General features: G+C 57.2%; 1 protein-coding gene across 3 annotated transcripts in view; it reads left to right on the plus strand.

Moving 5' to 3' along the window:
- The window catches only part of PDE2A (phosphodiesterase 2A), a 94,330-nt gene that overhangs the window by 60,075 nt on the left and 10,669 nt on the right, over positions 1-23,586 (plus strand). For all 3 annotated transcript variants that reach the window (XM_045555538.1, XM_045555537.1, XM_045555535.1), the window contains 11 exons: positions 2,408-2,497; positions 5,933-6,021; positions 12,990-13,099; positions 13,932-13,987; positions 19,247-19,306; positions 20,002-20,155; positions 20,370-20,422; positions 20,614-20,688; positions 20,789-20,830; positions 21,314-21,379; positions 21,675-21,805. In XM_045555538.1, coding sequence (XP_045411494.1) covers positions 2,408-2,497; positions 5,933-6,021; positions 12,990-13,099; positions 13,932-13,987; positions 19,247-19,306; positions 20,002-20,155; positions 20,370-20,422; positions 20,614-20,688; positions 20,789-20,830; positions 21,314-21,379; positions 21,675-21,805 — 926 coding nt within the window. The remainder of the gene's footprint in view (positions 1-2,407; positions 2,498-5,932; positions 6,022-12,989; positions 13,100-13,931; positions 13,988-19,246; positions 19,307-20,001; positions 20,156-20,369; positions 20,423-20,613; positions 20,689-20,788; positions 20,831-21,313; positions 21,380-21,674; positions 21,806-23,586) is intronic.

Genomic DNA, 23,586 nt, shown 5'->3' on the forward strand with positions numbered 1-23,586 from the left:
AGGGACTCTCAGGGGTCAGCTCGTGACCTCCCTGCCTGCAGGCAGGACTAGACCTAAGTCAGCACTGCCTTCTTCGCCCTGCCCTTAGTGCCCCAATCTGGGGTGCTTGGGTCTAGAAGACTTTATTTTGGGACCATGTGGGGCACCAGCTTTTCCTCCCCTTTTTACTCTGCAGAATTGACCTTGGAAGGCCACAACAGCCTACGTGTGTAATGTGCGCAGGTGTCAGGTGTTACTCAAGCCCTTGCCCTGTGAGTCTATGAGGAAGTAGCTGGTGAGAGAGAGAGAGAGAGAGAGAGAGAGAGAGTGTGTGTGTGTGTGTGTGTGTGTGTGTGTGTGTGTGTGGAGGGTGTCTGAAGGCAGGCTGGGGTGTCCGCGAGGATGTGGGGGTCTATGGTTGTGTGGCGCTGAGGGTGTGTGAACTGTGATGAGGAGCGCCTAAGGGTCAAAGGACAAGCCATCCAGTCTGGGGCTTGTGTTGTCTGGAAGCAGCAGCTGCCAGGGTCTGAGGGCAGGTTTCTCCCCATGACCAAGATGTGCCTTCCTCCTTGAGTGGTGGGAGGAATCAAAGGGAGACTGGCTGGGGGTGGGGAAAGCAATGCCCAGTGAGCATCTGGGGAGAAAGCCCACTGCTGCCCCCTCCTCCTGGGAACACAGGATTGGGTGGGGGTGAGGGAGGAAACTGCAGCCAAGGAGATCCAAGAGTGAAACCTGAAGCTGATGTCGGAACCCCAGGTTCACTTAGATCCCAGCACAGAACTCCCGTCTGTAGCTTTTCTGAAAAATGGGCATTCAGCCCATTCTTGCACACCCTCAGGGATGGGCAGCTCACTTCCTCCCTCTCTCCTGGTGGCCTCTGCCTTTGTGGCATGACTCTGCTTGGAAGAAGGCCGTTCAGCCCACTGGACCGAGGCCAGCCTCCTGTGAAATCCTGTGGGTCCCCAGGCTGTCCGTGGAGCCACAGAGTTGAGTTCCCCCAGCCAGGAGGATCTCAGGGATTGGAGTTGGAGACTGATAACCCTGGGTCTACTCTGCCTTGGGCGAGGCGTCCCTAGGTCATCCAGTGTCCATCGCGTGCAGGACTTGGTTTCCAGTTCCCTCCTTACATGGGTCACCTCCTATGGATGAGTCGCATCTTGTCCTCACATGGGGCACAATGAAGTGGGGATGGTCTGAGGAAACTATCTGGGTTAAGAGACTTCTATCAATACAGCCTACAGTTTCTGCATTTTTATTTCTCACCAGCCACACTTACCCTGTGGGCTCATGCTGAGTTTGTGGCCCATTAAGACCCTCAACCTCATATCCTTTCCACATGAATGGAGGCCAAGCCAGGTCTCCTTCACCTTGTAGTTAATCACTTCACTTTTTGAACACAAACCCAGCCATCCACAGGGAAGACATCTGAAAGGACTTCCAAGGGCTGGGGGGAGGGCATGGCTGAGTGGATGGTGTGAGTCACGATCCTGCCTTGGCCCTGGATCCCCGGTTTTGTTACCTTTCTTTTTGATCCCCATGGCTCTGGCCAAGTTAATAGAGCGAGAAGCAGGGACTTTCGTTGCCTCCGTTCCGGCTCTGCAAGGATGAGGCTTGTTCCTGGGATGGGAAGGCTGTGAAGCCGTCAAGGCTGACTTCTTTCTCTCCTGTGGTTGCCAGGGGTGGCCCAACTGCTCTCCCACCTTATGGGTCATGCACCCTTTGGACTCTTGCTACTCTCAACCCAGGCCCTCGCTAGGCTGGAAAACAAGCGTGGGTGAGACCCCCTGTGTTCCGGGAAGAGAGAGTGGGACCCAGCCTCAGCGAACACTCAGCTGAGCCCCTGCTCTGTGCTGGGCACTCTGGGAGGCGCTTTCAGTGCTCAGTTTCATTGTTATTTTCATTTTTCAGTGCTCAATTTCATTTTGTCTTCATGTTGGCCAGTGGTGGGCAATAGCCACAGTTGCCCCCGGTTTACAGATAGGAGACTGAGGCTCAGTAACTCAACCAGGACACACACTGCTAATACATAGCAGAGCTAGGATTCAAATTTGGGTTTTTCTATTTGCTTGCTTTGTTCTGTTTTAATGTGGAGGCTTGTATTTTCCCTGCTATGCCAGAGTTGTCCTCGACTAAAGGACAAGAGACCAGGGGCCTAGTCCAGGCTTGGCCTCTTGACTCACTGTGAGGCCTTTGCTAAGTCCCTGGCCCTCCTCTGAGCCTCAGTTTCCCCAACTGTAAGACAAGAGGACTCGGACATTCTATGACCTTAAGATCGTTTGATTTTCAGATGCTAAGATCCCAGGATTCAAGTGTCTCAGAGCCTCAGGCTCCGGTCTAAGCTGGGGGGTTTGTGCTCACAGCCCCCTGGGCAGGTGGCGCTGTCCTGGCCTGCCTGGCAAAGCCCTCACCGCCCTTTCCTTTCTTCCAGGACGCTTTGCTGAGCCTGGGCTCCGTCATCGACATTGCAGGCCTGCAGCGGGCTGTCAAGGAGGCCCTGTCGGCTGTGCTTCCCAGAGTGGTAGGTGCCCACCCCACCCCCTAAACCTTGACCAGATCTGTGCTGCACCTTACCCAAGGTCAAGAAGGAAGGTAGAGGCAGGGTCCCCGCCCAGAGTACTCTCATGGGAAAGTGAAGGGTCTGGGTGAGTGTTCTCAGAGGGCTTTCTGGAGGAGGAGGCCTGAAGCTAAGCACCAGACAATGAACTTGCATAGGAATCCTGCAATGTCTGAGCCAGAAGGGGCCTTAGAAGTTAATTGGAAAAACTGTGTCTCAGATAATGGAAAGGATTCACCTAGGATAACAGTTAGGACAGAGTGGAGTCAGGTGGGTTTTGGAATATGTGCAGCAGGAGAGGTTGAGGGTAGACATGCGCAAGAACTTCCTGGAAGCCAGGGCTGGGAGGTGCTAGAATAGGGCTCAGCCTTGATGAATAGATCTGCAGTGGGTTAAAGTGCCCTACCTGGAGACAGGAAGCTGGAAAAATGGTCTCTAGCAACCTTTCAGCTTCTCTCTGTCCCATCCAATACCATGGGTGGGTTTGCAGGTTTGGGGCAGGTAGAGAGTGGTGACCATGGTTGCCTGAGCCTAGAGTGGCACGCTGGGGGAATTGTGCCCCTCTTCAGCTGCCCTAGGCCCCTGCCCAGCCTGGCTTCAATGGCTACCGTTCATCCTTTGGACAGGAGGGTGGATAAACTGGCCCTCAAAGCCCAAAGCAGCAGGAGTCTCAATCTTGCCAGATAGAGGGAAGCAGGACTTTTGGAGCCTGGGGAAGAGGGGCTGATCCAGCCCAGGGGGCATGGAAGACTTCCTGGAGGAGGAGATGCCCAAACTGAGTCCCGGATGGCCTTGAATGTACTCTGTCCTACTCTAAACACCAGCCAAGGGCAGCCTCTGCTCCAGGAAATAGGGCCAACTCAGAATGCAAACTTTCCACCCCGCCAGAGCCCATTGTCCCTGAATCTGCTTGATGGATGAACCACGGAGGCCCAGAAAGGGAGGGCACTTCCCCCAAGGTCACACAGCATGACAGGGACAAATGGGACTTGGCACCTAAGCACCCCCTTTCCTTCTCCTCTGCTCTGCCTTCCCCAAACCTCCTAGAAGTTCAGAGCCCAGAAGGAGGGCTAATGAGTGAGCTTTATTGAGCATGAAATTGGTAGGAAGTGGGTGGCGTATTGGTGCCCCAAAATAAATCTTCCCAGAGAGGGATAGGACTGAGGCAACATCTGGCCTGGGGCCGGGGCGCATCTGGAGAGGGAGGGCGGGGGAAGCCAGCAAGTCAGTTTCCACAGAGCTGCCCTGAGCGCCCCTGTGGCCACTGAGGCCGCCCTGGGAGCAGGGTGGAGGAAGGGACAGCTCCTTTTGCACAGGCAGGGCACCCTGGCGGGTGTGCCAGCGTGGATGTGCTGCATTGGATTAATGGTCTTCCCAGAGCTGGGGGCTGGGACAACAGCTGCGGTCCAGGAGCCTGGCCCACCCGAGACCTGCAGGCGCTAGGGAAGCCCTGACTGTGGGGAGCCCTGGCTCGACCGTGTGGAGGGCTCAACCTCCAGTGAGGTTAAGGGAGCTAAGGTCGGCTCTGCCCCAGGAAGGGGTTGGGAGGTGGGGAGGGGTCCCCCCTCTTCAGGGAGGAGAGCTGCTGGCACCTGGCTTCCTCATCAGCACCCATTGTGGCAGGCAGCCCCGAATGCAGATGGTGCTGTTGTGTCTGAAATGGTTCCCTCCTTCTCTCCAATAAACTCAGCTAATTTTAACTCAGAGGGCTGAGAGTGAGGGGGTGGGAGACACACGGACATCCGGAAGTGAAGTGAGGATCTGTCCCCCTCTGCCCTGATGAGGACGGATTACCCACCCCTCTCTCTGCCTAGGCAGGACTCTCTGTGTGACCCTGGATGGTCTTAACCTCTTAGAGCCAAGTATCTCAGGCCCCTCCCAGGCTGCTGGAAGAGCAGGATGACAAGGAGGCTGGATATAGCAGAGGAGTGGGCGGCCTCCTTCCCACTGAATTCTTTAACCCTGAGTTCCCCGCCCAGACTCCCCTCCCAGGAGGAGAAGGGGGCTCCAAGCCAGACAAGAGCATGTCTGCCCTGCTCACTCCCCTCCGGCCCTACACTGAACCTGGCTCAGCGTCTCTGCAAATGGTGGCCAGGGCATCTCCTGGGCGTTGGGAGGAGGTAGGGGCTGGCTGGGGACAGCCAAGGGCATTAAGAGTGGCTGGCAGGATTGGGGACTCTCAGAGTCATGGAAGGAAACTGCTTCTGCTGAGGATGCCACGCTCACGGAGGGTGGGCCTTTAACACTGAGCTCCACTGTCACCTCCTCTGGAAGCCCTCCCGGATACCCCTCACAGCCCTGGCAGAGCGGAGAGCCTTCTCTACCCTCCCACAGAGGAAAGAGCAGAGCTCCCCTGCAGCGCTGTGCTGGATGGGGGTTGGTTAGGGATTCGTAAGGGGTGCAAGTTCTGTTTGGAAGGAATGTGAATTTTTGCCTGTAGGTCAGTGAAGGCAACTACTTTTGCCAAGACATGGCCTGGAACTGAGGCCCAAGACTGCTCTGGGTCCTTGGGGAGGGCGAATTGAAGAGCTGAAGACTTAACAAGCCTGGAGCAAGAGCTTTGATCTCCCCCTGGGGAATGATCCGTCCAAAATACAAATCTGCTCATGTCTCTCCCTTTGGCTCATGGCCCACCCCTCCCCCAGCCCTGTTCATAAGGCCCTTCCTGCTCAGCCAGGCTGACCCCAGCCTTCCACCCCCGTGTCCCTTCCCCCGCTGTCAGTTCCTGAATGCTTGATGGTCTCTACACCTCAGGACCTACCTGCGTACCTGCTACTGGGCTCGGAGCCAGTCTGCACTCGGCCCACTCCCTGAATGTGTTTAATTCTCACTCAGTTACAGCTTAAAGTTCACTTCCTCCAGGAAGCCCTCCCAGGCCCCCACTGAGGATAGGTGCAGCAGCCTCAGCGCCCTCTCAGGTCATGGGTTTGTGGTTTCTCGTGGAGTTGTGGGAGGGAAGCTTCCTGGGGCATTTTGAGCCCCTTCCCTGGTGTGGGCCAGAGTGGATGCTAAGTTGCTGTTTGCTCAATGCCTGAGGCTGGAGTCAGGCAGGGAGATCTCCCCTGGGGAGGGTCATTTGTCTGCACCTTCACCCTTCAAACTCTTTCCCCAGCACCTTGGATTTGGGGTGATAGGTAAAGAAAGTTGCAGGTTCATGGATGACTGCCTGCCCAGAACTCCTCCCAAAAGGAGAAGGTGAGGCAGTCCATAAGGATGTTTTGCCACCCTGGCTACACCTTAGAATCACTTGGGGAGTAAAAACAAACAAATAAACAAACAAATGCAAAGCTCCACTCCCAGGGGGTCTGTGACCTTGCCATGCAGACCCTCATGTACAGGCTGAGACTGGGCAGCTGGGAGGGCCTCTCCGCAGGGTCTCACGAGTGTCTTCTCTCCTAGGAGACTGTCTACACCTACCTGCTGGATGGGGAGTCCCGGCTGGTGTGTGCAGACCCCCCACATGAGCTACCCCAGGAGGGGAAAGTCCGGTGAGCCATTCTCTGCACCCCCCCATTGCCCTCTTGCACGGCCAACGTTTCTTAGGGCTGAGGCACCTTGCAAGGTCATCTGGTCTGCCCCTCCCCGTCCAGCTTTGACCCAGCCTCTCTGCCAGGTGGGGTTCCTTGGCCAGGTCACTGACCCCAGCATAGAAGAGCAAAAGCAATGTCTTCTCTCTGTGGGGGGAATGGGTGGGCCCAGGGAAAGTGCCAGCAGGTAGGCTTTCTGCCCATAGAGTTCTTCCAAATTGCTGTGGCCTCCTCAGAGCAAAGTCTTAGAACGCTGGGGCTGCAGCGTCTCTCAGTTAGAATCCCGCGCTACGAGAACCTCCTTGAGGCTGGACCCAGAGTCCCAGGATGCAGGGCCTACAGGAGCTCGTGGTGCCAACCTCCTGTATCTAAGAATGGGAGACCAGACGCAGCGTCCTGCTGAGGGTCCTGGAGCCCCACTGCCTGAGTTCAAACCCCAGCTCCTTGTGTAACCTTAGGCAAATCACACCACCTCTCTGTGCCTCAGTTTCCTTGTTTGTGAAAAGGTGATAACAATAATACTTATCTCACAGGGTTGTTGGGAGGATTAAATGCGTTTACCACATGTAAAACATTTAAAATAGGCTGATCTTCATGAGTGCTATCTGTCGGGTACCATCATTACGATAGAATCCTGGAATCGCTGACTTTAGAGTCATGGTCCCCTGATACCCCTGAGCCCACTGAATTCAACCTCATTTTCCAGGTGGGCAGATGTCATGAGACATGTCCAAGGCCACATGCCAGGTATGAGGCCCAGACAGGCCTGGGAAGGTCTCCTGGCTTCTGGCCGCTCAGGGGACAGGAGAGAAAGTGGAGCTTGTCAGATGAGAGCGTGTTGAGGGCAGCAGAGCTGGTGGGGAGGAGGTGGCTCTGGAGGCTGTGGCCATGGCCTTCCAAGCACTGACCAAAGGGCCATCGTGGGCCCAAGCAGCACTGGGTAGGGACCTGGGGCAGAGTGGGCACCAGCGGGTGTTCCCAGAAGGCAGCTCTCCACCCCTGTGAGGAAGGCTTTTCAAACAGGCCAAGCAGCCCAGGGATGTGGCTTTTTCCAGTAGTAGCTAAGCCTGGGCAGCCAGTGGCCTTTCGCGGAGGCCATAGAGAGAATTCTTGTTTGGGGAGGCTGCACTTGTCCCGAGGCCCCTCCTGGACTTGGAACCCTGGATTCCAGGAGGTTGGTCTCTCCCTGGCGCGTCCCCATGGAAGTAGCTGGCTCTTCTCCAATAGCTCAGAGTCTTCTCCTCCTGTTCTCCCACTGAGTTCCTTTCTGCTTCTCCTGACAACTTCTCCCCTCGAGGACTGTGTGAGCAAAGCCACTGATCACCCCTCTCTGGCCTCCGTGTCTCATCTGGAAGGTCTTTGGACTCTTAAAGAAAAAGTAATGCTGTAATATCCCCTGTTCTCTTCTGAGCCAGCACCTCCCACCCCTAATTCTAAAGAACTTTGCCTAATACCAGCTCAGCTCCTCCAGGAAGCCTCCCTGAAGCAGCCTGGGCGGCCTTCTCGGGGGTGGAGGATATGAGGCTCAGGCTGCAGGGGTCATCCACAGGGTCTGCCCTCCCCCCCACGCATGCTCGCTCCCCTCAGGCTGCCTGCTGCGTGGAGGAGAGGGTGGGAGTCTGTATTTCAGGCCTCTTTGAGGGGGCTCGGATCCTCCACAGCCCTTTAGCACCCTCCCCCAGACACTTCACACTCAGTAAGGCCTTTGGGAAAAAAAAAGCAATTAGAAGTGAATGTTCAAATGCAATTAGCTCAGAGCTCAGTGGAGATGGGAGCGGGTGCCTGCTGGGAGACAGGGTCAGGGATTCCGCGAGGCCGAGGAGATCAGCGTCCATCAGGCCGGCCGGGTCCAGGCTCAGCGCTCTCTCTGGTGCTGCGCACAGTGGGCTGCGGTGGTGAGCCCGCTCCACAGGGAGGGCTGAGAGGCCCCAGGGCTGGCTGGGCCCTGCTCCCCGGAGCCCCCAGCAGGATGGGGACTGGAGACCTACGTATGTGGAAGAGGGAAGAGCACTGGAATGGGAGTCAGACAGGCCTGGTATTCTAGCCAGGCCCATCCCTGACTCACTGTGTCCCTCCCGGAGGGCCTCTGTACGGGCTTAACGAGGTAATGGGTGCCAAGTGTTAGCACAGCAACCAGCACACAGTAGGAGCTCAGTGATCGCCAGTGGCAGTCCCGGGCCTCAGCCAATGATTAACTGTGGCTGACCTTGAGAAAATTACTTCTCTTCTGGACCCAGTCTCTTTTTCTGTGAAATGGATGGGGTTGGGTACAGGGTTCTTCCAATGGTGACCTCTGTGGCTCTGGTCCCATCCGGAGGTGGAGGTACCTGCCTGCAGGCTGAAGCGGAGCCCAAGGCTCTGGCAGTGCCGGGGGAGGGGGGTGCTTCTCCAGGAAACCCTGGGCATCTGGCAGGCTGGCAAACAGCAGCAGGTGTGACGTGGAGGCTGGATCATAAAGACAGATAAGGCCCACGGGGGTGCGAGCACGGGCTCGGGTAGGGCTCGGGTAGGGGGGAAGAGGCAAGGTGGAGGTGGGGCTGGTGGGGGTGACAAGGCCCCTGCCCCTAACACTCTGCAGGCTCTCGGATGTCCAGCCCCTGCCCCGGAGTGTTTTGGCTTTCCTGCCTCTGTACTTACCTGTGCTGTTTGCTCCCCTGTGAAGCCCTTCCTCGCTCCCCCTCCATCTCAGCCAACCCCATTTCACTTATCTGTCATGGCCCAGCCAGAATCCTCTTTGGGAAGCCTGCTCCCCAGTTCCCTGGCCAGAGAAGGATCCAAATTTCAGAAAAGGGGTCTGGGCCATGGTGGCCTCCCCCAGGGATGGATCTGTCCACAAGAAGAACCCTGGACTGGGAGGCGGGAGACCTGGGATCCAGGACAACGCAGCTGCAGTCACAGTCCCATGCAACTGCTCTGGGCCTCCGTCTACCCACGTCTGGGCATTCTAATGCCAAGGGCTGGTGAGGCTCTGCGTTCTAAGGGTGGCATAAGGGCCACAGGGCTGGAGAGGAGAGAGTCCTAGAAGGCTGCCTGGGCCAGCGTCTTCCTGGAAGACTTCGCTTCCCTCTTGTTGGTGTCCTCACCCCCATCCCCCAGCCTACTTCGGTCCCCAGCCCTTCTTCTGCCATCTTAAAGCCTCTGATTACCTGCTGCTGAGTGCAGCGAAAATCTCAGTTTCAGCTGCAACTGAGGCACCGCCCCCTCCAGCCTGGCTGGTTGTCTCCCTCTACTACCACTGGGGATCCCACGGCCCAGCCTTGAGAAATTTCTTCCTCAGAGCCTACCAGAGGAGGATCCCAGTTTCAGAAAAGGGGTCTGGGCCATGGTGGCCTCCCCCAGGGATAGATCATCCACAGGAAGAACCGGGGCTGGGAGATGGGAGACCTGGGATACAGGACAACATGGCTGGGTCCTTTTACTACGGACTCCAGCTCCCATTCCCGGATCCTCACGTTCTGGGGGACAGAAAGGGAGAAGAGGGTCCAGGTCCTGGCCTGGGTCATAATTTGTCTCCAAGACAGATCACAGACAGAGAGGGAGGGGCTGAGGCTCAGTGAGAGCTCGGGCTCCGTGGGGGGTGGGGGCTCAGGAAAGGGCTTGGGGGCTCAGGTAGGGCTGGGGTTTGGTGGGGGGAAGGGCTCAGGAAAGGGGAAGGGCCTCGCTGAAGAAGAGAATCAGAGAAGGACGCAGGGGCTCAGAGAGGTGCAAGAGGGCCTAGGTACTCAGCTTTTTCCAGGCCACTGACCCTACCAACAGAGAGCCTTTCCCTCTATTTTTCCATTAAACAAATAGTTGTTAAAGGCACGGAACTGTCATAAAATCCACGCCCGTTCCTCTCTCCACTCTGCCCATCTGTCTTTATCTTCGGTGGGGTAGACCATGACCACCCAGGCACCCAGGGCTGAGTCATTAGCCTGGACAGCTGGCCCTGGGGTACAGAGTCCCCCCCAAACCCCAGCATCAGCCCCAGAGGTGGGGCAGGAGGCGGGGAATGAGGAAGGGAGGTACTGGAGAGGAGGCAGGGAGGCGATCTGAGTTGGGGGAGAACACTGGGGGGTCTGAGCAGTAGACAAAGCCCCCAGTCCTGTGTGGGTGGGGGAGACTCAGCCTTGGCACTGCCCCCTCTGTAGTCAGTGGGCATCTCTGAAGCCTTCAGGAGCACAGCAGTTCTGGGAAGGGTAAGGCAGAGGAAAGGGGCTGCCGTGGGAGTGGGTTGAGGTGAGCATGGTCTGGTCCCACTGGGGCTGTGGGACGTGGCAGGACCAGGGAAGGACAGGTTGCAGAGCAAGGTGCCAAGGCTTCCTGAGGACTGAGGATCCCTGCAGACCCCAGGACATGTTGATCTGCCCCAGCCCAGCCTCTCTGGTCTTGTGCAGGGCCACTAAGACCAGATTTCTGGTGTCAGATTCTTTCTCTAGAGTGAGAGTTTTACCCAGGCAGCCAGCATGATCAGTCTGAAATCAAACCCTGCCGTTACCTTCCCCTGCTCAAATCTCTCCCAGGGCTCCCACTGCCCTCAGGGTCAAGCCCAGCTCCTGAGGGCCCTGGCCCTGTCTAACCTTGCTCTCTGCTGTCCAGCGCACCAGCCGCCTTATGTCTGGACCTTTCAGCAGACACACAATCTTCTCTCCCCCGAGCTTTTGCACGTGCAGTTCCCTTTCCTGTCTGTCTTGACAACCTCTGCATGTCCTTCAGGACTCAACTCGGGCATCTTCTCCTCCACGAGGCCTTCTCTGGCCCCACTCCTGTCCTGTACCTGGGCAGGGGGCCTGATTGTCCTCCCTGCTGGACCCCTCGTCTCCTGACTCAAGTGTGGGCTGCATGACACTGGCCGCCTCGGGTCAGGCACGTGTCTAGCTCCTCATTGCAGCCCCCAGCCCTGAACCTGACCCAGGGGGACCCTGTGGAATAAAAGACTTTAAGCAGAATGCTCCCGTAATGTTTTTAGTGTAGAACACTTATCCTTGAATTTAAGAGACCCAGATAGGAGGCCAGAGGCCAGGGGAGAGGCTGCTTTAGGGTTCAGGGGAAAGGTGTCTCCATTTGAGCTGGGCAGGGGCTTGGGGATAGACAGCAGGGGACAGCTGTGAGGGATACATGGGCAGGGACTCACTGATGGATGGGGGAGGGGAGGGAAGGGGCAGCGAGGACAGTTTTCGCACAAGCTGCAAAGGACCCACTGGGAGGTGTGCCAGGAGAGGCCTCCAGGTGGCCTTTTGGTGTCTGGGGTCTGGAGCTCGTGAGGCTGGGCGTCATACGGTCCTGAGTGCACAGGAGGGAGTTTTGTGCAGAAGAGAAGAAAGACTGCGGACAGATTCCTCCGTCAGGGTCCTGGGGGCAGAAGCCAAGGCAGCCCTGTCTAGGGGTGGCAAGGAGGACAGTCGGGTCAGTGGGATGAGGCTCCCGCACTCACTGACCAGCAACGCGGGGACAGCGCCACCTTGTGGCTTCCTGATAACCCGACTGTCCCAGGCCAAGCGGCTGGGTGGCTGGGTGGGGTTTGGCTGAGGGTCACCACCTGCTTCCATGAAGCCCCAGCCTTCATCAATTTAGTCATCAGGAAACATCGTTCCTGTCACCCTCCTGCAGACCTAGGTCCCTATTCCTTCCTGGGGTGACTTCCGGACAGTCCATAACTAGAGCCCAGCACTCCAGGAGCCTTAAATTACAGCCCCTGGTGTGAGGGTTGGAGGGTGGGAGACACCACTGGTTCTTGTAGTTTCTGTTCAAAGGGGCCAGGAGGGAAGGGGTCCCGCTCAGAACGCTGCATGACATTGAACGAGATGCTCAACCTCTTTGGTGTGACCTGTTGATCCGGTGACTTGCAGGCCGCACCCTCTCTCTTCCCCCTCTGACTTTTGCTGGGCTGTCCTTAGTGACCGCACATGCACACACCAGAGTCCCAGCCCCCCAGGCTTCTCTTCTGTCCAGGCCACGCAGCTCCAACAAGCACAATTAAGCGGAGGCAGCATGAGGGATGAGGAGCCCAGGACAATTAATCAGCAAGGAGTGACATTCGGTGACAACTCAGGTGCTTAATTAAGCAGGAAAAGCCAGAAGCCAGGAGGGTGGGGGCGGGGGTGGTATGTGTGGTGGGGCAGAGAGAAACTCATTTTTCCCACACCGACCTCTCCTGCCTCAGTTCCCCGCTCCCCTCTCCCTCTGTCACACCCTGACACTCATGCTCGTCCCCTGTTAAAGGCTTACACCCCCACAGGTTTTGGGAAAGTTAGAGCATAGTAGTTAAACCTAGCTCTGGTGCCACCTGCCTGGGTTCAAACCCTGGTTCTACCACTTATTAGCCATGTGACCTTGGAAAGACACCTTAGCTTCTCCACCTGCAAACAAAGATGATGATAATATCATAGAATTGCTGGGAATTCTGAGTTAATCTACGTAAAGTTGCTCGGACTGTGCATGGCACATAGGAAATGTTCAATGAACTGTAGTTAGGGTGGTTACCTCCGAAGTCTCCCTCCTGTGCTTAGCACCAAAAGTTGCTCTACAATTGTTTTCTGGGATTGCTATGGGGAGGGTCCTACTCTCCCCACCCTAGTTCTCCTTGGGAGGCTCAGAGAGGTCAGGTCACTTGCCAAGGCAGGATTTGACCCAGGTGGCCTCGATCTGAGCCCTTGCGTTCACTTTCTCTGCTCTCCCCACGTCCTGGGGAATCTGCACGGGGCCACACAAAAGCCTTTCTGGCATCTACTGGCAAGGTGTCCGAGGCCAGACTGTGGCTGGCTGCCCCTCCACACTGGGGCCAGGGTCTCTGACTCTTATCTTTGCTGCCCTCGAGTCTGCCTTGAGGCAGGTCCACTTGTCCTGATCCTCCCGCGTGTGCAGGGTCCAGCCTGCTGTGTGTCCCCAGGCTGGGGCCTGCTCCTCTTTGATCCAAGGGCTCTCAAGGTGGGATCATGTCCTCTTTTCAGAGAGGCTGTGGTCTCCCGGAAGCGGCTGGGCTGCAATGGGCTGGGCCCCTCGGACCTGCCAGGGAAGCCCTTGGCCAGGCTGGTGGCTCCACTGGCTGCCGACACCCAAGGTAAGGGCTGGGAGCTGGGCAGGGGCAGGGAGGGACTATGGCCCCCGCGCCCCAGGTCATGTCTGTCTTCTCCCTGTCTTCATCTCTCTGTCTCCTCCTTTCTCTTGCGCTATGTCTCTAGCAGTCCCTCCATCTAATTCTCTATTGTGCTACTAACCTCTCTGGGCCTCAACTTCCTGACTATAAAATGGGGACAATACCTTGAGGGGTGTTGCGAGGAGAAGCAAACGAGAGGACGCATGTTAAGGGCCTGGCACACACTAGGGCTCGGAGCCCCATGGCTGTGGCTGTGACGTGCTTGTGCCTGTTGCTGGATGGGGCTGTAGTTGTTCTCATGCTCTCTCTGTCACTGTCCCCGTTTCTCTTTCTCTTCCTCTCCGTGCCCCCTGTCCGCCATGTCTCTCTGCCTCATGTCTCAGTCTCTCTAGGTCTCTGTCCTCTGTCTCGATGTGGAAAGTGCACAAGACTGGGAGTCAGGAGACCTGACTTGCTGTGTGATCTTGGGCAAGTCACTTCCTCTTTCTGGACCTCAGTTCCCCAATCTATGAAACAGGGGTGCTCAGCCTTTCCTGCCTCCCTCCCTCCCAGGGTTGCTGGGAGGATCACGAGCAAGTTGTCAAGTGACGGGGTTTCCTTCTGTGCAGGGGTAGCTGCTGTGGTTGTTGTCACTGCCTCAGGACTCGCCTCTCTGTCTCTCTGGGTCTCTGGGTCTCCTGTGTGTTTGTCCCGGCCTCTCTCTGTCTGCGTCTTTGTCTCCCTCCCTGGGTCCCGGCTCAGAGTCTCTGAGCCTCACTGGCCCTGCAGGACCACCTCATTGCCCTCTCCCCCTCAGTGCTGGTCATACCACTGGTGGACAAGGAGGCCGGGGCTGTGGCAGCTGTCATCGTGGTAAGAGCCTGCTAGGCTGTGGGGACGGGTCGGGGGGAGGAGACCAGGGGAGGGAGAGGCGGATGGAGGCTGTGTGTGTGTGTGTGTGTGTGCGTGCGCACACGCGTGTGAGTGATGAGAGCTACAAGCTGGGATGGAGTGAGGGGACTGGGGCTCTGGGAGGCATCTGGGGCATCTCCCACGCCCCCCCTTGAGCGAGCCGGCTGAAGCCACCGGTCCAGTCAGCAACGTTCTGAGGGTGCACGAGCCCCATGTGGACTCTCAGCCCCACGGCCCTTGGCACAGCCCTGACCTTGGTTCTCCTTTGGGATCTTCCCAGATGGACTGGGGTCAGTGTCCAAAAGGGCATGAACATGGTGAGGTGGGAAGTGACTGAGAGGCCCTGAGGAGGGAGGAATGACATAAGGCACTGACCTATACAGACAGTGGGGGAAACCCAGGCAGACATTCGGGGTGGCTTCAGCCGGGGGGTTTGAGGAGAGGACGCCCACGGCAGGGCTGAGTCTGGGGAGAAGCCAGGCAACTAGGGTGGGCTTCCTGGAGGGGTCAGGGAGGGGCCTCCGTGGGAAGGGGGTTGCTCTGAGAGGTGAGCAGGGCTGGGAACCCAGGAGGGCTCCCCGTTGCCCTCTGCGGTCCCTCGCTGCCCTCTGCGGTCCCTGGTCCCTTGTAGAGTTCCCAGGTCTCTGCTCTTCTACGGGGTTGGGTTGTGGGGGTTGCGGGGGTGGCAGAGCGTTGCAGGGGCGGGGTCCTGCCATTCTTCCAGTCTTTTCTCCCATATGCAGGTGGGGGTTCAAAATCTTTGTCCTGTCCTAAGAATCAAAGGGAGAACACCTCAGATCACCATTATGGGGGGGTCTGCTTCCTCCAAGGTGGCTGCCACCCTGATAAGGGGCAGGCTTGGGGGTGCAGACAGATAAATGAGCCAGCCTTGGTGCATCCAGAGCTCATTAAAATGGAATTAAAGGCTTCCCAGGTGCCTGACCTTTCCCGAGCTGCTGGGGGGAGAGGGCGGTGGGTGTGGAATGGCTGCGAGGGGAGAGGAGGGGGGTGGAGGGGAGGGATACTTGGCTCGGTCTCCTCCGAGCCCCATCTGCCTGACTGAGGCAGACGAGGCCCCTACTCAGTCTCTCCTGTAAGCTGCTCCGCCCACCCCAGCTTCTGTTCCCGCAGGGACAGGATCTGTAGTTGGCACCGAGTTCCCGGTGGGCCGCTTCCCCCCTCCTTGCTCCCTGTCTGTCCCGGAGGACCAGGGCCAGGGCAGTGTGCAGGGGTGGGGCTCAGCAGCGGTAGGTCGCTCACCTCCTTCTCTGTTGGGGGAAAAGGGCCTGTGGGTGCCAGGTTCCTGAGCAGGACTCCGTATGTGGAGGCTGCGGGGACTGGGTCAGAAGGGAAGCAGCTCTGGCCAGGGGAAGACATGTGGAGCTGGTTCATCGTGTAGCAGGGGTCTGGTCACTGTGACCATTACTCACTTTGGCTCACGCTGGGCCAGGAGCCCAGGCCTCAGCCTTCTCCTGGGGGAAGGAAAGGCCAGAGTGTGTGTGTGTGTGTGCGTGTGTGTGTGTGTGTGTATGTGTGTACATGCCTGTGTGTCTGGCTCAGGGAGGGTAGTAGGGTCAGATCACTTACATTTAACCCACCCAGCAGAACCTTGCTCTGGGCCCCACCCCACACTGGGTGCTGGGGCAGACCATGTCTGCCCTTCAGAAGCTCCATCTGGGGGAAGGCAGGGACACCCTCAGGCCACCACAGGCCAAATGAAATCAATGCTGCCAGCAGGTGCTCTGGTGATAGAAGCTGGAGCAGCCAGGCTGCCTCATAGTGGACAGAGCATTTGAGTGGGGCTTTGAGGCATGGGTAGGAGGTCAACAGGCAGAAAAGGGAAAGGGTATTCCAGGCAGAGGGACAGGATGAGCAAAGAAGGGATGGGGCAAGGGCAGTGATGTGTTGGGGGAAGAGTATGATCCCGGTGAGGCTGAAGTGGGATGTGTGTGCTATTGAGGAAGATGCTACCTGGGGTTTCAGCTGCCAGAAGTTTCCACAACCATCCCCTCACCTCCTCAAATACCCTGGGCAGTGAAGAACTCTTGAAAGGGGTTTGGATTATTTACCAGCTGCCTCTCCTCCAAGCCTGCACCTTCCCAATCACGTAGAAATGCACTTCCCCAGGACACCCCTCTCCCCAGTGCATGCACATCTGACAGATGCTCCCCGGGCCACAGGATCTCACATCCTCCCAGAGGCAGCACAGGTAGCCCAGGATCTCCCGGTTGCTACCAGATCCCGAGAGCAGAGAGTGAGAGAGTAGAGGGAGTGCCACAGGGCAGATCTTTGGGAGGGCTGAGTTGCCAGCTCCTTCCTCAACAAGCCCATTTACCTCTCTGAGTCTCTGGTCTTGGAGTTCATCCATTGATCCATCACTCATCCATCACCCACCCATCCACCTTCCCACCCATCCATCAACTGAACACCTATTTCTTGAGTATTCACTATGTGCCAGGCATTGTGTGCTAGGTGCTGGGAACACAGAAGTGACCAAGACAGACCAGGCAGGCCCTGCTCTCACAGACCTTACAGTCTGGAGGGTTAGGGGTGACAAGCTCACAAACACGTGAGCGAAATGAGGATAGACTTGCAAAGGACGGCAAGTGCTCGCAAGGAAACCAGGAGTCCTGCGCGGAGTATTCGGGCCTGCCGGAGACACGGCCAGCGGAGGCTCTGAGGAGCACACTGTCCATGTGCAGGGCTGTGTGGCTGAGCTCCGGGCCTTTGCAGCTCACAGCTCAAGGCGCCCTGATTGCAGATTCTCTGTGTTGAAAGTCTTTGGCTCTGTTCTTCAACTCTGGGATAATAAGTCCCTTTGAGGAGTGGGCGGCCCTTGACGTCTGGCATTTGATGCTTGATTTGTGTCCACTCTTCCCCCCAGCTGTGCCAGCCACACCAGCTCCTTGCATGGCGATGTGGCGTTCATGCCATTAGCCACGTCCAACTTGGTGAGGGCAGGGGACTGTGGGTAGTGCTGGGCATTTAGCCCTGTCTAAAGCCCCAGTGCTCACTGCTGAGTGTTCTCACTGGACTCCTGACACCCACCCTGATTAGCAAGAGCAGGTGCAAGTGGGTGTTCCTGTTGGTGAACAAAAAACCACGTGTGAGAGTGTTGGAGGGATCCTGTGTGTTTGTGTATGGGGGCGCCAGAAGTGTGTGTATGGCTCTTGGGTATCTGAACTCAAGTTTCCCATGTAGGCATGAATGTGCATGTGTGGATGGTGTAGACGCTGTAAGTGTGGGTGTGCACCGTGTGTGCGTGTGTGTTGCGCATGCCTTCATAGGACGGTGAATGTGAGTGCATGTGTGTGGGCGCCTGAGGTTCTCCAGGAGAGTGTGTGTGTGTGTTTGTACACTTGCTGGGTGGGGTGGGTTGAAGCAGCCCAGGAGTGTGTGCTGAGGTGGGGGAAGGTCCAGGGAGGTGGAGGAGGACTCTGTGCTTCCTTCCTGTCCCGCAGCCTGTTGCATCTCCCAGCTCTGTACCTGGGACAGGGCTGCTTTAGCAGCCCAGGAACTGGTTGCACCCACAGCCCCAAAGGGGTCCCCACCTTCTCTTTTCCTGAGAGATGGTTCCAGGTGGAAGGAACAAGAGCCATGTATTCCTCCACATACTAAGAGTAAAATGCCAACATATTTATGTAAACCACGTGCAAACGAACCACGGCCCCAGCTTCTTTCAACCCCCTGCTCTAGGGAGTCATAGATAAAGACTCACCCAGAGCTTAAACTGCAGCACCATCCTTGGCAGCCCAGGTCTCTTCCAGGTCTTCCTGTCTCCAGTCTTGCTCCCTCCAATTCACCCTACCCCCCCAGCAGACTATGGCCCTCAGATGCTAAAGTCTGCCATGGCTCCCCAGTACTCTCCGGCTAAAGTCCAATTTCTCAGCCTGTCGCTCAAGGCCCTTCCCTCTGTGGCACCATGGACCACACCCCTGCCCGGGTCCTCCTCCTGCCACACCACCTACCCCCCAGCACTACCAGGGCAGCTTCCTGCTGCAGTGTCCCCCTCTCTTCAGGCCCTACTTGTCCTCCCCATGCTTCAGTGCCAATTCAGGAAGCCTGCCAGATGCCCTCCCCTCTGAGCTACCCACCTAGTCTGCCTTCTCCTTCCTCCTCAGGTATGAGGTTCTGTGCCGCCCCCGTCACATCCCCCACTTATCCCGCCCCAGCCAGACTGTGAGCTTCCTGACAACCTGCTGGTCTCCTCCTCCCCATCTGCTCCTGGCAGGGGACCCAGAGTCAAGGCAGGCAGGGACTGCTGAGTGGGGGTAGGGGGAGGACAAAGGAGGGCCCCCCAGTGCAGGCACTGTGGGGAGCCCTGCAGGTGGTGAGCAGCTTTGAGTAGGTGCTGGAAGCTGGTGAGGCAGGTGGGGAGCCTTGCTGGCAGGGCCTGCAGTGGGCCCCTGGACTGCCACCCCTCCTTCCCCCCTTTCTTTCATTTTCCTCAACAAGCATACAAGCAGGGGTGGGGGAAGGGACTTCATAGAGTATGAGAGATGCGCTGAGGGGATCCCTGGTGACTGGCACAGGGAACGTGGAGAGGGACACGATGCTGGGGGTGGTGGTGAGAGTGGGTCTGGGGAGCAGAAGGTGTGGGCAGAGAAGGGGAGGAAGGGCATGGTGCTGTCCTCGCTGTGCCACTTTCTGCTACATGATCTTGGGCAAGTCATTCAACCTTTCTGGGCCTTGGTGCATCTGCAAGGTGGAAGCTTGCATCACACAGTGGTCAGAATCACATGTAAGGCAAAGCACTTCATCAACTCATTCATCCTCCCCACAGCAGAGGCATCATGTTGGACCCTTTCCTCTATCCCAGACTTAGGGGTAGCTCAAACCCTAACTGGGAGGCTGAGGCTAACACCACTAATTCTATAATCAGGGTCTGAAGGGCTCCATGCGCTGGTAGATGAGGAGGGGTCTAAGGTCCCTCCATCCCCCAGACTATACACCTGGACCTTGCTGTTGATGGGACGGTGATTGAAAAGGCAGAGATAGAAAAATTTCAAGAAAAATTTCACTTCTTTGGATTAGCCTCAGAAGGCTTCCTGCGGGAGGGGGTTTTCCTGGAGCTATCTACATGGTCAGGAGCATGGGCTTACCATCAAGGCCCGCAGACTGGAGTGTGTGTGTTGCTGTGTGCTGGGCATGCAGAGGGCACTCTGGCAGAGACAGAGGCTGGGAGAGGTCACAGCTGATTCCCTTCTCCCATCCCTCCAGGTGCACTGTGGCCAGCTGAGTGAGAGCGAGGAGTGGAGCCTGCAGGCAGTGGAGAAGCATGTGAGTTGGAGGGAGAACCATGATAGGATGGGGCTGCTGAAGACCCTTATCACAGCTGCTGGGAAGATGTCTTGGCCAGGGAGATGGACAGACCTGGCTTTCAGTTCCAGCTCCACCCCTTTCGAGCTGTGTGACCTTAGGCAAGTCACTAAACCTCTCTGAGCCTCAGTTTCACATCTGAAAATGGGGATCATGATAGCACTGGCCTACCTAGGGTAATCGTTAGATAAAATGGGTCAAATACCTTGTAAATACACATGGTTCCCGACTTAACAATGGTTAGACTTACAATTGTTTGACTTTAGGATGGAGATATAACCCCATCCTAAGTCTAGGAGCTTCTGTACTTAGGAAGGACGATCTACATGATACTGAGGCTCTTTTATGCCTGAGATTTTATGATTTCTTGACGTTAACAAGGACTTACGACTCCCCGTGGGTGCTGGAGACGGAGAAATTTGACCCTGCCCTGTCTTGGAAAAATCTGGGGGCTGGAGGTGGAGACAGACCCTGTGCTTTCCTGTTCATGGGCCGAAGGCCGCTCCAGGAACAGTGGGATCCCTCGGGAGGGTGGAGCGCCCCGGGATGAGTAGTTTGGGACTGGGGCGGGATGGGCGGAGGGAACCGCTCGAGCAAAGCGCGATGAGCGCGAGGAGGGTGGGGCACGTGGCGCGCTGACCACTCGCCCGCTCCAGACCCTGGTGGCCCTGCGGAGGGTGCAGGCCCTGCAGCAGCGCGGGCCCCGCGAGGCTCCCAAAGCCGTCCAGAACCCCCCGGACGCGGCGGCGGAAGACCGAAAGGGCTCGGTAGCGTACTCGGACCAGGACAGAAAGATCCTGCAACTGTGCGGTGAGGGCGGGGCACGGTCGGACCCGGAGGGGAGGGGCCTGCGTGGTGGGCGGGGCCGTGCAGGACTTGGAGGCGGGGTCGGGGGGCTGGGCGGTCGGGGGCAGCGGGAGGTAGGCCCGAGGCCGGGCGGAGGGGACGGACTGGGCGGCGCCCGGGGACCCGGCCACCGAGGCAGGGCGGAGCCCTCGCTCTGAGCCGCGTCCTGCCCCTGCAGGGGAGCTCTACGACCTGGATGCCTCTTCCCTGCAGCTCAAAGTCCTCCAATACGTGAGTCCCTGTGCCCCTAGCCCCCGCCTCCCCCGTTTCTCTGCCGGGACCAGAGCCCCCTCGAGCCCTCCATCCCAGCTCAGATTCGACGTCCCGCCCCTCTCTCTCCTCCAGAGAGGCAGGGGGGCGGGGAGTGGGGGTGGCCCCAGATCCGCGGTCACCCCCTCGCTCTGTCTGTCCCTCCCTCTCAGCTGCAGCAGGAGACCCGGGCATCCCACTGCTGCCTCCTGCTGGTGTCTGAGGACAATCTCCAGCTTTCCTGCAAGGTGAGGGCCCAGGTCCACCGCGGGGCCGGGCGAGGGTCTCCGATCTCCAAGGGGAAGAACCTTGCCGTTCCTTTAACCAGCCCCGCCACTCCTTCCTCAGGTCATCGGAGATAAAGTGCTGGGGGAAGAGGTCAGCTTTCCGGTGAGTCCCGTTGTCCCCTGGAGTCAGCAGGGGCCGTTAAGGCCGACAGACACGTCTGGGATCTGCCTGGAGTACTTGGATCCTCTAGAATCTCCTGGAATGCGATGGAATTATCTGGATCTTGGGATCTACTTAGAACTGTTACAAAGGATCACAACCTCTCATGATCAGGCTGTATTAGGAGAACTCTCTTATCTACAGAAAGGTTTTCTTTCTGGATGTGGATCTGTTAGAATCTGTTGAGATTAGTGAGAATCCTTAGAGTCTGCTTAGTCTCTCCTAGTGAGGGAAGACCCTAGAGTCCTCTATAGGGACTTTGGCCAGACTGCCCCTGCATCTCTCTGCTCCTCGGCTTTGACCCCCCCACACCATTTGGACTGACTGAAGAGTTCATTGAAACCTCCAGACTTGAGGGTGGGATGGGTTGAGACCTTTTGACCTGGGGACAGGTGGGTTCTGACTCAGCCACTCCTCGTTCCCCAGTTGACAGGAGGCCTGGGCCAGGTGGTGGAAGACAAGAAGTCCATCCACCTGAAGGACCTCACCTCTGTAAGTCATGGCCTGGCTGGACCAGGGGAGGGGAAAAGGGGAGACCCCATTTCCAGCCCCCAGAGCCAGGGTCTCTGGGACAAGGCAGCCAAGGAATGGGGGAGACAAGACCCTGGGACCTTCTACCATCCCATCCCCATATCACAGAGCACCTTCTACCATCCCGTCCCTATATCACAGAGCTTCTACCACTGCATGAGTCCCTTGGGACTGCCTGTTGCAGTGTGGTGGCGGGCTGGGGAGGGAAGCATGCTCCCTCCCTTCTTCCCTGCCCTGACTTGCCTCTCCTTGGCAGGAGGATGTGCAACAGCTGCAAAGCATGTTGGGCTGTGAGCTGCAGGCCATGCTCTGTGTCCCTGTCATCAGCCGGGCCACTGACCAGGTGGTGGCCTTGGCCTGCGCCTTCAACAAGCTTGGAGGAGATTTGTGAGTCTGGTTGGGGTGATGTGGATCCAGAGACGTAGCTGAGAGGCTGGCCAGGGTGTCACCAGGGTAAACAGAGTGGGAAGGGTACTAGGCAGGGGCTACTATCCCAGCAGTGGTGGGCAGAACAGTTTGTCAGAGCAAGAGACCACGGGGGTCTGGGGGCTTCCAGACAGCTGCTGCCGCCTGAGGCACAGACAATTATATCACCCACCTTGACTTATTGAAAGTCCCGTTGAGGCCCAAACTGGTTCCCCTCCTCTCCCCCCACTTCCTGCAGTTTGGATTATCTGCTCTTAGGGTGCTGGCCTTCCCCCCACTTACCATCCCCTGTTTCTGCGTTCCTGCTGGAAACTGCCTGATGGAGGTGTGGGTGCACTCTGGGATGGGTGAACCCTCTGGGACCACAGAGCATCATCGACATAGTGGACAATGGCTACAGGGAATGGGCTTGGGGCTGGGGAAAGCTGTGGGTCTTTTGAGCCTCTGACAGGGTGATACAAAGCAGAAGGACAGGGAGTGGGGTGGAGGGGGGCGGGCAGGGCACAGGGTCCAGGTAAACAGACTTAGAGGCTTAGTAAGCACATCTCAAGAACCGAGGTCAAATTTGGGGTATAGGAATGGTATCATAAATAGACTTCATGTGCTACACCAACTCATTAATTGGTAGTAGCTGCCTGAATCATTGTGTTGTGAATGGATCTTAATTCAGAGAGAAACAGTGCTGTGTGTGGTTACCCATGTCTGTCCCGGGTGCAGGTTCACACTTGGGCTGGCAGGTCTCGCAGTTTGTGCTGAGTCATCCAGGTAGGGAGAAGAAGGCAGATGAGGGGTTGAGTCCTAATGCAGAGAGATGCTACAGGGTGCCGGCCCTGGGGTCTGAGCAAGCAGGCTGGGTTTGAGTGCATGGAGCTCCTGCAGGAGGTGGAGGCTAGAGAGGTGTCAGAGCCCCGGCTGAGGCCTGCTGGGGTGGGGCAGAGACCAGGGAGTCCTAGATCTGAGCAGCAGGACCTGCCAGCATGGAGCTCTGTAGACAGTTGGTGGGCCTGGGGAAATGAACACAGGGATGAGGCAGAATTAGCCGTGACATTTGGAACTGGTAGGCATCCTGGTGGTGGGAGCATTTATGCCATTCAGCAAACACACATTGAGCACTTAATGTGTCCATCCGAGGGCTGGCCAGATGGCCTCAGGAAGGCCTTTGGGGAGGGGAATGCAGAGTGAGTGGGGGGTCTAGCAGCAGACATGATCTCTGGCTGCCGGCTATGGGACTGGGTTCTTGTATGGCCCCCAACCTGGAGGAAAGGTGATTTCGAAAGGAAAACAAGACGGGGCCTTGGTGACAGCCCTGAGGCCCAGGGCAGGAGCAGGGCCATCTCTGGGTACCACACATTTCAGGTAGGGAGTGTTGAATGACTGCGTGAGCTAGGGTGGGGCTCAGCTCAGCACCATGACTGCAGACAAGCTTCCTGGAACACAGCTAAGTAGCAGAGTACAGGAACTCCAGACTCCCTTCTGCTGGGAGTGGGATCCGGCTCATGGCAAGGACAGGGGTGGGGTACAGTTAAGACATTAGCAAACACCTCCCAAATATCTCCCCTGTACCAGGCTCTGCACAGGGCATGGGTGAAAAGGCATGGGCCCTGCCTTCCAGACTTGAAACTTATTTTCAGGGCATAGAGGGATACTTTTTTCTACACTGTTCCCTCAACCTAGAATAGATATTCTAGAATAGGTTGATATTCTAGGTTGAGGGAATAGATATTCTAGGTTGAGAGAACAGT

The sequence above is a fragment of the Lemur catta genome, chromosome 7, assembly GCF_020740605.2.
Source record: "Lemur catta isolate mLemCat1 chromosome 7, mLemCat1.pri, whole genome shotgun sequence".
Classification (NCBI taxonomy): domain Eukaryota; kingdom Metazoa; phylum Chordata; class Mammalia; order Primates; family Lemuridae; genus Lemur; species Lemur catta.